This window comes from Lagenorhynchus albirostris, chromosome 11, assembly GCF_949774975.1.
Source record: "Lagenorhynchus albirostris chromosome 11, mLagAlb1.1, whole genome shotgun sequence".
In the NCBI taxonomy this organism is placed as follows: Eukaryota; Metazoa; Chordata; class Mammalia; order Artiodactyla; family Delphinidae; genus Lagenorhynchus; species Lagenorhynchus albirostris.
The window spans coordinates 80984388-80998549 of record NC_083105.1 but is presented as its reverse complement, the minus strand read 5'-3'; the positions used below and the strand labels follow the sequence as shown (position 1 = coordinate 80998549).

Here is a 14162-nt window from a genome sequence, read left to right as displayed (position 1 = left end):
GGAAAAAGTTCTTCCAAAAGAGGGGAAAAGCATAACCCATTCCTGAGTGCCTTTTGTTTTAAGCTAAATTTCAAAGGACTGTCCTTGATACCCTTATATTAAGCAGCTACTCTGTAAGATTAATGGGACTCTGTGGTTTGCATTTATTTCTTCAATTTGCTTTAAAAATTACTAAAATTTCAATATAATTTTAAGAAGCAATCAATAGAATATTTTAGATAAACAAAATATAATAAACTCTTCACTGTTCTTGAATGAGATTTACTGGTTTAGATTTCAATTAATTTTCATAGTGCCTCTCAAAATGTTGTAAGGCTATGTCTTGCAAATTCTGTAGAAAGTATCTCTGTTTCGAAATTATAAATATTTGAAAAGAGTCATATGATAAATGTTTTCATTGGTTCAATTTCGGCTCTGAGGTATGTAACAAAAGGTGTTCAGAACATCCTCACCTTGGAATGGTCAGCTAGTAAGGTACAAAAGAATGTACTGACTATCTCTTATATCATCAAAATCCGTGTGTGCCATTTCCAGGGTGCTGAATGTTAATTGAGACAATTAAGCAATTCTCTGTTGAGGCAGATGGCAGAAGTAATACAGGCAATCTCCAGATATACTTTATACTTTATTTTAGATATAATAAAGGGAGTCTGAAACCTTTTTGGCCAAAGGTTGATACTTTATAATTTCTAGCTTATTGTGATTAAATAACTAAAATAATATCTGGCCCAGAGAGGAAAGACATTGCTACTTCTGGAAGAATATGTCAATGAAAAAACCTCAAATCCAGCGCACCTTCTACTACTGTCCCCTATAAAAACTGCAAAAAGAGCTCCAATCATTTTCCTTCTTGTACAGACAATACTAGTAATAGTTGAAAAGGAGTAGTTATAGTATCAGAAGTAGAAACATTTGTAAAGATGTTCAACATGCTTAGTCAATAGTGAAATGCAAATAAAAACCACATGAGATTGCCAAGATGACTATAGTAATAATAATTTAAAAAGCAGAAAGTAAAATATTGTAAAGAATATGGAAAGATTGGAACCTCTGTACATTGCTGTATTGCGAATATTATTTATTGATATTTGTACGTGAATGTTTAGCAGCATTATTCATAATTGCTGAAAAGTGGAAACAACTCCAGTGTCCCTCAACAGGTGAATAGATAAATAAAAGTGGTATGTATGTACAGTGGAATATTATTCAACCATAAAAAGGAATGATGTTCAGATACATACCACAACACTGATGAACCTTGAAAACATTATACTGAGTGAAATAAACCAGATACAAGGGACAATTACTGTTTGATTCCATGTATATGAAGTATCTAGAATAGGCAAATTCATAGAGATGAAAAGTAGATTAGAGGTTGCCAGGGGCTGGGATGAGGAAGAATGGGTTATTGCTTGATGGGTACAGAATTTCTGATGAGGATTATGAAAACATTTTGAAATAGTGATGATGGTTGTATGGCATTGTGAGTATAATTAATGCCACTTGTCCATTTCAAATTGGTGAAAATGGAAATTTTTGTTATATATATTTTTTACCAAAATATATAAAGGAAGTAGAAGTAGTATTGTAATAATAGCACTTAACATTTAAATTTTACTATTTAACAGGCACTGTCCTGAGGTGTTTATATGTCGTAAACTATCTGTTTCTCACTGTAGACATATTTTATCCACAAATAGTTAATATTAGTAAATGAAAGGCAAGAATATTGTACTGTAATAATTGAGGTCTTAATTATTATGGCCACCTTCTCTTTTATTGCCATCTGTTCCTGTAAAAGCACTTATAATTAGTTGGACCTCCAATGCCCCATGGATACTCAGGGATAACTGTATTTTTTTCCTATTAGAACTTTTTATTTAAAATTTGTATATTTTTAAAAGTTTATTTCTACTTATTTATTTATTTCCAAATCATATTTGGTACTTCCTACTTTTAAAAAGTTACATGTGTTTTGGGAAAAAATTAGTTGTTATGGTATTTGTTGAAGAAAATTTGTTTTATAAAATAGTTCTACAAGTCAAATATAAGAAAATGTTATTTATGTTTCATGGATTGTCTGTTAGACATTAATGTCCATGAGAGCAGCATCCCTGGAAACTAGTACACTGTCAGATGTTGGTACAGACCAAGCAAATATTTCTTGTATGATGGTTGGGAAAAAATGCATTAACATATTTATAAATTTACATAGAGAGATGGACAAGCTGGTAGCGAAATGATATGTAATAATTTACAAATTAGTATATGAGGGTAAACTTTCCTTTAAGACAATTTAATTTAAAAATAAGATATTAAAATATATAGTTGAATTTCTACCATGAAGATTTATGATTTAATTTATAATTTAAACAATTTTAAGAAAGAAAAGACCAATAGAAAATCAACATATATAGGATATTGTTCCAGTGGAACAGTTTCCTTAGTTAGCTGCCGTTATAGTCCATGATTCTGTTCTCTAGGATCATCTCCCTCATCCCTTGTCCTGCTATTGTTTGTAATTTGGTATTTTCTCTCTGGTTTCCTTAGTTAGCTGCCGTTATAGTCCATGATTCTGTTCTCTAGGATCATCTCCCTCATCCCTTGTCCTGCTATTGTTTGTAATTTGGTATTTTCTCTCTGGAGTACAGTTTGAAGGTATGCATCAAAATATAAAACATGCTCAATTTTCAACCTGCTCATACTGCTTCTAGGAATTTTTCGTAAGACTGTAATTCACAGGTTCACAAAGATGCATGCATAAAAATCAAGATTTTTTTTAAATTGAAATATTGCAGACAACATGAATGTGTATAGATAGCACAATGATAAAATGTAAATTTAATTTAATAAAACAAAAAATAGCATAGTTGTATTTATATAGAAATATGTCAGTACCTTTCTTGAGTGCAAAAGATTACAGAACAGTATTATAAACATATTATTTTAAATGTTTGTGTATATCTATGTATTTAAATACACAGAAAGCTCTCCAGAAGGTTGTTTGTCTAAGTGCTATCAGTGATTTTCTTTGGGTAATGGAACCCTGGATGATTTTCACTTCTTTACATTTTTCACGATGAATGTATGTGATTCTTACAAAAACAGTATATTTTATTGAACTTTATATGGTTCTTCTTTTTTTTGTTTTTTGCGGTACGCGGGCCTCTCACTGTTGTGGCCTCTCCCGTTGCGGAGCGCAGGCTCAGCGGCCATGGCTCATGGGCCTAGCCACTCGGCGGCATGTGGGATCCTCCCAGACCGGAGCACGAACCCGTGTCCCCTGCATCAGCAGGCAGACTCTCAACCACTGCGCCACTAGGGAAGCCCCTATATCGTTCTCAATTAGCCACTTGTGGATCATTCACTTTACAAATTAACTGTTTAAGACATAAACTTTTGCCAGACCATTCAGCATCTTTCTGAGTCATCTTTCCTAATATCAACTGATATTTATTCAAAAAATTATCTTATTTTAATATTATTCTGAACAAAATCAAAAGCATAGATTATTCACATTCTTTTAAAGCCAAATGGAAGTGAGGTCTTACCAGACATACTACTTATATTATGTAGCTTTAGTAACGAGGTAATAGTGGCACTGCTTTTATCTATTAAGTGATTACTACTGCTGAACATGAGTGTGCAGATATAATTATTGCTGAAGCTCTTCATTTGAGAGCTGGTAAATTACTTAGCCTCTCTGGGTCTCAGATCACTCATCTGAAAATGAGGAAGAATGTCATCTGATTTAGCAATCTGTTGTGTTTAATATGGTACAACCACATGTAAAGCACTTGTAACAGTGTCTGAAACTTTAAAGTGGTCAAAAAAGTTAGCTATTTTTAGCTATCTATCTATCTAAAGTAAAGTCAGTCACTTGTATTTTCTCAAGTAGATCTATGCTTTTACTTAGGGTATATTTTATGTAGGATGCTTCTTTCAAATGATAATGTGAGGTTTATTTTGGCTCAAACAAGCTCAAAAATAGTCTTCTATTATAGTATACTGTCAGAATTAAGAAATGAAGCTCAGGAATGAATTTTTATTGCATTGTCATTGTCATTGCATTGTCATTTTTAGCTAATGTTATCCTCTTTGACTAGTTCTTGTTGGACCCCTGGAAAAGCATGGCCTACTTATAGTTAATTACTTATTGATTAGTCTGACTTATTAATATAACAATTCATTTTAAGGAGAAATCATTTTCAGAATTATTGATGCCTCTGAGAACTTTATTTTGCAGTTTAATTCCAATAATTTTTACTTGTTCTGTTTTTGTTATGTTTACTCCCATCGCAAAGCCTAAATTGAATATTTTCAGTCTCATATGAGAATTGTATTATATTTATCATTTTGAAGTCTAATTATTTGCCTGGTAAAACACATTTTATCATGCGTGTTTTATAAATAGGATTAGGTATTGTTTCTGACTATGAAATTCTGTGCGCATCTAGACTTTCAAAGAATAGAACATTAAAGTCTCAGTTATTATTACATATCATATGCTAAGCCTACTGATTTATTAGTCAAATGCTTTTCACAAATTCATATGGTACCAATAATTTCCCATCACCATGTCATGATTTATATCACAGTTTGGATTTGTTTTTAAAGAAAAACCACATTTTTGTAATTTTTCTTGTTTTCTTGAAACATAAAGATAAAAACATTAAAATTAAAAACAGGAATAATAGATTATCTTGACTTTCTATTTGGTCACTTACTCTCAATGTAGACTGCCTGCCTAAAAAATGTTTTAAATCAGAACAACTTTGAATGACATAGATCTGTTTTAAAATATTGGGTGTCAGAGTTGGTTTATATTTAAAGGAGGCTTCTATGTAAATGGCATTCTAAATCTGAGAAAATATCTTACTTGCCTTTAGTAACTGAATGAGAAATCTATGTGGGTAGGAATATGTATGTATATGTATATATGTATATGTATGTGTATATATGTTTTGTTTTCCCTAAGAGCACTGTTCAGAACAAGTATCTGGCTTATCTGTGTTGAAGATATTGAGGCTACAAATGTTGAACTTTCTTAAGAAAACTTCGTTCAAACTCCAGTTGTCTAGTCCATGATAATTAGCTGATGGCTCTGTGTGCTTTTTCATTAGTACATTGGAATAAAAATAAATACATGAACTTTATATTCTTTAACATTAGCTATCACATAATATTCCTTTGACTGTTTTCATAGATTTATTTTTTTGAATCTATGGTAAAATCTTGAGATGAGAACAGTCATCTTTCAATTTCTGTAACAGTGCTTTACTAGAAACACAAATAATCTGTTAAGATAATTATTCATCAGGCAAACATCAGTTATAATCTGATTGCTCTCTTACTGCAAGCTAATAATAATTTTAATGAGTAAATTTTCCAAATTTAATTTTAGGAAAGGACATTTTATCATTTTCTGATTCACTTCATATTTGGAATGTTTTTAAATTAGATCTCATGTCATGTACTTTATTGAGTTTGGGGGCGAAAAAAGTATATCTTGACTGATGGAAGAAAGGTGAATTCAGGTTTTTTGGCTCCTAAGCCTTCATTTTAGCAAACTTTCTTCTCTCCTCTAGTAACTACTTCAAATGAATTCTACCAGCTGTTCTCCGTGTTGATAGATTATCAGTCTCAGAGCCATAATCATAATGCAGTTATCTTTCCTTGTAGCATCAGAGGCTCCTTGAAATGCTTGCCACAGAGAAGGAACTGTTAAAAGAAAAAATAAAGGAAGCTTTGACTCAGCAATCTCAAGAACAGAAGGTAATACTTTAAGTTTGCTTGGACTGTGGAAAGAATGTTCTGTTACCTCAAATAATACTTTAATGTCTAGCTGTCTTATCATTTACAGGAAATATTGGGAAAATGTTTGGAGGAAGAAAGGCAAAGAAATAAAGAAGCATTAGTATCTGCTGCAAAGGTATTTCTCTCTGAAAAGTTTATTCTGTAGCTTAATTTCAATTATAGTTCTGCTTTTGTTATGTTTACCCCCACCTCAAAGCCTAAAATGAATGTTGTTGGTCTCATATAAGAATTGTTTTTGTCATCTTTATGTCTAATTATTTGCCTGGTAGAGACCCATCAGTAACAATCAGTTTCTTTGTAAATAAGTGGAATTAACAAACTGAGTTTATTAATGGTTAGTCAATCTACATTTTTTTTTTTTTTTTTTTTTTTGCGGTATGCGGGCCTCTCACTGTTGTGGCCTCTCCCGTTGCGGAACACAGACTCCGGACACACAGGCTCAGCGGCCGTGGCTCACGGGCCTAGCCGCTCCACGGCATGTGGGGTCTTCCCAGACCGGAGCATGAACCCGTGTCCCCTGCATCAGCAGGCAGACTCTCAACCACTGCACCACCTAGTCAATCTTTTAAAAATATTTCATTCCAGAAAAATCAAAATTTTTTTTCTTCTTCTAATGTTCATATTCTTGTTAAATTTACGTTACACAAGATAATGATGATATTGAAATGCTTTACATTTAGATTATTAATCACTTGTTTAAAATAATATATCTACATAGGAACACTAATATCCACTTGGTATTTGATAGATATCATACAAGTAATGAGTGTGTGTGTGTGTGTGTGTGTGTGTGTATGTATGTATATATGTATGTATGTATCAAGGTATGTGGTTTTTAAAGTCAACTTTGAAATAGATCATCTGGGTAGTATATTCATAGATGTTAAATATATGTATACTAATATATACATATGTTGACCTGAAATATACTGTCAGATATTTGTCCAGCAAAAATGGGTTTATTCAGGATTAGGAGAGAATTGCAATTTGGGGTCTGCAACCATGGTGAGCCATGTACAAGTTGCCACATGACAAGGAGAACACTTTTTTTTTTTTTTTTTTTTTTGCGGTACGTGGGCCTCTCACTGTTGTGGCCTCTCCTGTTGCGGAGCACAGGCTCCGGACACGCAGGCTCAGCGGCCATGGCTCACGGGCCTAGCCGCTCCACGGCATGTGGGATCTTCCTGGACCAGGGCACGAACCCATGTCCCCTGCATCGGCAGGCGGACTCTCAACCACTGCGCTGCCAGGGAAGCCCCAAGGAGAACACTTTTATAGAGAGGAAAGGAAGTTGTGAGGGCTACAGGAAATACAGAGTCCATGGCTTTTCATTGGCTGATTCGCTGCCAGGAAAGAAGAAGAGTCTTTCTTCTTCCTGTTGGTCTCTACTATAGTTGCAGGGCATGAGAGTTCCCCCTTAAATAGATCTCCTGACACTATTTAATTGAGATTTCTGTTTATGAATTTTTTACATTTTCCCCTTTGATCAAGACCTTTTTCTGAAAGCACCACTGATCAAGAATCAAGGTTTCTAGTTTTAGCTCTTTTTGTCCCTCAATTTCTGGGTGTGGCGTCTCATGTCAGAGGGAAAGTGCAGATTGGAAAACTATTGCAGTCACATTCAAGTAACAAGGAGGGGTAGGAGGGAGACCTCTTAGGCAGTTTTCTGAAGTCCATATCTTATCAAGATTATAGACATTGGAGATCATCTGAAGTGTTATGTCATCATCAAAGGTTTGGTGACAAACTTCTAAGAGGCCTGGCCTGGGTATCTTGGGAAAGCTGTCTCATCAGATGTCATCTGCTTCATTTCTGGGAAATCTTTACTTTCAGGTCACCAGATGATGTACAGGTCCAGTCAGGGTTAGGTGCTTTCTTTAGGTGTGTCATGTGAATCCAAGAGTCTATTCCTTGTTGTTTGGTGGCACAAGGGTTGGTTATGAGTGCCTGATAGGGGCCTCTCCAGTGAGGTTGAAGAGCATTCTTTGGGAAGTGTCTTTTCCAGTAGACAAAATCTCTAGGTTGCAAGATGTGATGCTTAAGGTCATCATCTCCCAAGGGCGCACTGTGAAAAGATTGCTCTACCAGGGCATGGTTATTTTTAATGGAAAAAACTAGGCCTTTGCAATATTGGAGTATCTCTCCTTTTATCAGTTGTGGGTCAAAAGAGGCAGGAGCCAGGTGCATTGGGTGTCCTGTGACTATCTCAAAGGGTGAGAGTTTACGAGTTCCAAAAGGAGTGGATCTGGGATTTAGAGGGCCAACAGCAATGCTTTGGGCCAAGGTATTTGGAGGGCCTCTACAAAGTTTTCTAACTGAATCTTAATAATGCTGTTAGTGCATTTAACTAAACCAGAGGATTGAAGGTGGTAAGCATAGTGAAAGCGTTGTAAAACTGGCCAAACAGTGCAAACTTGTTGAAGCACCTAGCCAGTAAAATGGATTTCTAAATCACTATGATGTTCGAGAGGAGCTCCTCAGGCAGGGACAATCTTTTCCAAAAGTACTTTAGCCCCAGAAGAGGGAGTAACCGGTCTGCAAGGGAAGGCTTCTTTCAGTCCACTATAAAATCTACAGACCATGACTAAAACGTGAAGTTCATTAGCGATCCCCACTGTTTGAACCACAGCACGGACTGCTTTATAGTAGTGGGGTTGAACACCGAGATTGTGCCTTTGGTGTCAGAACAGGAAGAGGTTCATCCTCAATCAGGAGAAATATTTCTCCACCCCGATTAAGAGGGAGAACTGGGAAGAGCCCCTATAATTCCTCAAAGCCCCGTTATTGAGAATTGAAAGGACATTGGAAAGGCTGGTTAGAGGACTGAAGGCACTCAAACACTTAAATTTGTAACAATCTTTCCCAGTGTCCTGGCTTTTTGCAATAATAGCAGAAACTGGGAAAGTTTTGATTTCATTCAGGAATCTTCATTTGCTGGATTTGAAGATTAAGAAATATGGTGTTCTTCCTTTTAGGTGACACATGTGGAGTGTGAGAGAGCTGGTTTGCTAGATGAATTAAGTCTGAACTAGAGATAGTTTTCCATTTCATCCTAGTCCTTTTTACTAGAAGGGAAAATGTCCCAGTCCAGCCCATTAATAACAGAGTTAAAAGCTGCCCGGGTGGAATCAACATCTGAGGGAAGACCAGAATTTTCTTTAGAAGCAGTCTGAAGTCATGTAGTAGTCATGAACAGGTTCATCCAATGTTTGTGTGCAAGGCTGGATTCTGTTCCAGTCAATAGGCTTTGGTAAAGCCCTAGGAATTGCTCGATGAAGCCACCTAGCGATTGCCTGAACCTGACCATATAAGTTAGACCTTTCAGGATTTTCCCAATTAGCAGTTTTCATCCTATGCTGGGCCTGGCCTTAACCAACAAGTATATGAACCAGCTGATATGAGTCAGAGAAACAAGGTTGATAAGTTTGAATGACTATATTAAATTCTTCAGCAAATCTGTGAGGATCTTTGGTTTATTTTGGGAAAATACTTGACTATGGCTTGCAGTTCAGCTTTAATCCAGAGAATATAGGAAATTAAGAGTTGAACTTCTGGATCCTCAGAAGGCTTAATTTTATAGGGAAAAATTCTGAAGAGTTCAGAGGGAAAGGGGGTGGGAAGAGTTTTAGAGAAAAGGAGAAGTTTGACAGGATAATTAGTATGGGGTATAGAGGAGGCATCAGCGGCATAGAAGGGTTGGGAGGAAGATGGCACCAGAGGCACAGTCTGGCCACGAGGATGCAAGGATGAGAGACGAGATGGTACCAGAGGAAGCCAAGGAAGAAGAACCTGAGGCTTTGGGAGCCATTTCATCTTTCTTTAATTGCTGGTTTGCCTCAGTTAATCTTGAAATCTTATTTTGCAGAGAGAGAGTTTTAAGCTTCTGATAATATTGGGAAGCCTTAAGATACCAATCGAAATAGGCATACCACTCAGTTTTGGAAATTTTTGAGCTATTGTGATCTAATTCAGTGTTAAGGAAATTAAGTTTGGGGATTCCAAAAGTTTCCCATAATGGCCACTGATTTTTTTTTTTTTTTTCGGTACGCGGGCCTCTCACTGCTGTGGCCTCTCCCGTTGCAGAGCGCAGGCTCAGCGGCCATGGCTTACGGGCCCAGCCACTCCGCGGCATGTGGGATCTTCCCGGACTGGGCATGAACCCGCGTCCTCTGCATCGGCAGGCGGACTCTCAACCACTGCACCACCAGGGAAGCCCGGCCACTGATATTTTAACTTGCCTTTGGTCAGGTCGGTCCTTTTAGTCAGAAGTGAGCATGAAGGGGTAGGAACTATGGTTTTTAAATACCAGTTTGGCTGGAGTCCCTGTAGGGGTAGCACCCTCAAAATACTTAGTTAACTGGGATCCCATTTCTCAGAGGTTTTTCTCTAGAATAAAAGAACAATTTTCAAACAGCTTAAATAACTTACAGCTCAAAAAGCTTGCAAACTAATACCAGCCAGTTCTAAGGAGACAGCTTGGTGCTAAAGGAGCCAGGCCAAAGGCTTTTACAGGCAATTTCCAGAGAATAGCCCCTTCCAAAGGAAGAGGCCGAAGGCTGAAAAACCAATACACTTTTCAGTGAAGAAGTCCCTATTCCCAAAGGAATGGGCTGAAGGCATTTCCAGCCAGCTTCGGTTGAAACAGTCTTATCTCAAAATCAGACCAAAGTTCCAAATGCATGCAGAACAAGACCTTAGCCAGAAAGACGAAACCTTAAAATAGATTCTGAATAAAACCTGGAGAGCTTCAAACACAAAGAGGGCATGAGCTTGGGTCTAGGAGAAAGACATACCTTCAAACTCCAAGGTCAGCAAGAAAGCAGTGAGTAACAGTGGGCTCAGTTGTGGGTACCACATCTGTTCAATAGCCCCAGAGCCTTCGGAGGTCTTCTCTGGTCCCCATATGGGCCACCAAAGTGTTGACCTAAAATAAATAGACTGCCAGATATTTCTCCAGCAATAATGAGTTTATTCAGGAACAGCAGAGAATTGCAGTTTGGGGTCTGCAACCATGGTGAGCCACGTGCAAGTCCCCATACAACAAGGGAGAATGCTTTATCAAGGGGAAAAGGAAGTTGGGAGGGCTGTGGTAAACAGAGTCCGGGGCATTTCATTGGCTGAGTTCTTGCCAGGGAAGTAGAGGAGTCTGTCTTCTTCCTGTTGGACTCTGCCATTGTCGAAGCACTTATAAGGTGAGAGCTCTGCCTTATGGTCCCCTGACACTATTTAATTGAGCTTTCTGTTTATTAATTTTTTAACGCAAATATGGCACTGAGTGTTGAGTTTGGAATTTAGATTTAAATTTAGTAAACAAACGTTGAAAGTCCCATAGGTACAGATCACTGTGCTGAGGTGGATGTTCAAGAATGACTATGATTTTGTCTTTCTTAAAGAATTTACAATCAGGTAAATAAACATTGTTTATGTACTAATAAGGTAAGAAGGAATGCATTAAATTATTATGAGTATATAGATAGTATTTCCATGGCATTCATAGGAGGGTTTTTTTGGTTTCATTTTGTTTTTTTATTTATTTATTTGGTTGCACTGGGTCTTAGTTAGTTGCGGCATGTGGGATCTAGTTCCTCTACCAGGAATCGAACCTGGGCCCCCTGCATTGGGAGCACAGAGCCCTAGCGACTGGACCACCAGGGAAGCCCCCCATAGGAGTTTTTGACAATAAATTTCTTTTGAACTGAGACTTGAAGGATGGCTAACATTCTGAATAGTGAGATTGAATTTTATTCCATAGGTAAGTAGAGACACATTGAAATTTCTGAGTATAGGTGGGTCATAATGGTAACTGACATTAATTTTTGGGAAATTGGAGCAAGAAAGGCCAAAGGCAGGGAAAGAATTAACAGAGTGCATCTGAAGTTTGCATAAGACAGAAATAGAATAGTAGTAGTAGCTTGGAAAGGAATGAAATAGGCAAATTCTAGAAGTAGTTAGGAGATAGAATGAACATGTTTGGTGTGGATGAGGTGGCCAGTTTGTGAACTGCCAGAATATTCATTCAGCAGCAACATAGAAAGTAATACTATTTCCTTGATACAGAGTTTGAGCTGCCTGTGATATATCTAGATGATAAAGTCAAGTAGGCAGCTAAATCTACATGACATTTACAGCTCAGTAGATAGGAATCTCCTGAAGATATTAATATGGGTTAGTATAATGGTTTTTTTTTGTTTTTTTGTTTTCCAGCAGAGAGATGATAATAGTAGCCATGGAAATTATTGTCATGTATAATTACTTCAAAGGAGTAACAAGTAGAGTAACAAGTGGTCCAAGTTCTTAGCCCTGAAGGAACTCCAAAATTTAAAATCCAGAGGAAGGACGAAGTTACAAAGAATTGAAAAGACTCAGCAAAATGCATAGGAGAAATATAAGCAGCAGGCTCTCATGAAAACCAAGAAAAGAGAGGGCTTCACAAAATCAGAAATAATCAACTATATAGAATGTTGCTTTGAGGTCATGAAAGTAAGGATTAAAACAAAAAATATCGTTTGGTTTAAACAACATGGAAGGCATTGGTGAACACAGTAAGAGAGTAATTTAGGAGGAGAATTGTGCAATAAAATAGGAGTTCAAAAAATGGTGACTGTCAGCTTTAATGACTTTTGTCAAATTTAGTTGTGAACTGGAAGCAAGAAAAAAAGTGGTAAGTTTCTCAGGAGTGGGAGGTCGATGGACTTTACTATGTACGATGGTTTCTTGAGGAAAATTCTTGTGCAGCTGTTTGAGTTGCAACTGAAATAGGCTCTTTTTCCATGGAACGCCATTTTACTGAATTAGTAGGTTATACAGACTTTAGTATTTGGCAGACATTTTGTCCAGAATAAGCAGAGTGAGCCCAGCACCTTAAGGACAAAAACTGACAGTTCTTGTTGCCAATGATAAAATTCGAGCTTTAAAAAAAAATTAGAATTTTAGAAAATTTATTTCTACTTTTTAATAAAGACTCTTCTGATGAGATTGATGGTGTTATTAACAAAAATGTGGCTTTTTTGGTTATAATATAGTGAAATGTGTCAACATCTGGAGGAGATGCATAAGTCATTGAATCAATGTTTGCCAAATAAAAAATGTTTAAAAAATATGTAAAGGATTCATTCAAAATGCAAGAAAAGATTGTAATGTAACAGAGTACAAAAAGTTCATTGACATGATTTTATTTTTCTTATTGCAACTTGCCTTTAAGAACTACCCCTTGTTAAGTTTTGGTGTGGAATCAGAAAGAATATCTGCAGTAATCTCAACTGGCTACTAAATAATTCTCGCTTTTCTTCTACATATATTTGTGAGGCTGGGTTTTTCTTATATACTTCAACTAAAAATATCATTACAGATTTAAAACAGAAGGCAGGTATAAGAATCTAGGATCTGTTCTATTAAGTCAGATAGTAAAGAGGTTTATAAACATTCTTCTCTACATTTTGGAAAAATGTAGTTATTTTTCATAAAATACAGTATAAATATATAATGCACTTACTGTTATTAATTATAAATGAATTAATAAATAAGTATTTTCTCTTGGTTTGAATATCTAACACGGTAAATCTTAATATGTATAACCCATGTAAACAAAAGCTCTTAGAAGTCCTCTATAATTTTTAAGAGTATAATGAGATCCTAAGAAAAAATAGTTTGAACACTGCTACTTTAGGCCAAGACTTGGTTTCTTTGAAGTTTAGAAATGCCATGGAAATAAGTTGGTTATTTGTGTAAAAACAAATAATTAATTTTATTTTACAGCAGTTATTACATATGAGTAAAAAAAAAACAATGTCAGAAATAAACCCTATAGGATCAAAATTTTGAGTTTTTTAGGTTAACTCAAGTCTGTCTTATTCAAGGAACTATTGTGGTCACTCATTCAAATATTTTTGTTTTCGTCATTATTTGTTTTGAAGCTTGAGAAAGAAGTGATGAAGGATGCAGTTTTAAAAGCTGTAGAAGAAGAAAGAAAAAATTTGGAAAAAGCCCATGCAGAAGAAAGGGAGTTATGGAAGACTGAGCATGCAAAAGATCAAGAGAAAGTATCTCAGGCAATTCAAACAGCTATACAAGAGCAAAGAAAAATTAGTCAGGTTAGTAAAACTAGTTCTTTATAAATATTTTCATTTTTCTTATTTTTTGCAAAATAAAGTAGCTTTACTATTATTTTATCATACTTAATCTTACTGGGCATAATTATTTTACTTTTGAGTATAATACTTTTAACTGAATAATTTTTAATATATCTCTACTTTTCACATTTTTTTTTTTTAGTTTCTCTTTTTTTAACATCTTTATTGGAGTATAATTGCTTTACAATGCTGTGTTAGTTTCTGCTTTATAACAAA

General features: G+C 35.8%; 1 protein-coding gene and 1 long non-coding RNA gene across 6 annotated transcripts in view; one reads left to right on the top strand and one right to left on the bottom strand.

Moving 5' to 3' along the window:
• LOC132528792 (uncharacterized) overlaps nt 1-14162 on the bottom strand; it is a 738513-nt gene that overhangs the window by 343936 nt on the left and 380415 nt on the right. The window lies entirely within an intron of this gene.
• Nucleotides 1-14162, top strand: part of CCDC91 (coiled-coil domain containing 91) — a 398338-nt gene that overhangs the window by 265650 nt on the left and 118526 nt on the right. For all 5 annotated transcript variants that reach the window (XM_060166652.1, XM_060166648.1, XM_060166650.1 and 2 more), the window contains 3 exons: nt 5683-5775; nt 5864-5932; nt 13731-13907. In XM_060166652.1, coding sequence (XP_060022635.1) covers nt 5683-5775; nt 5864-5932; nt 13731-13907 — 339 coding nt within the window. The remainder of the gene's footprint in view (nt 1-5682; nt 5776-5863; nt 5933-13730; nt 13908-14162) is intronic.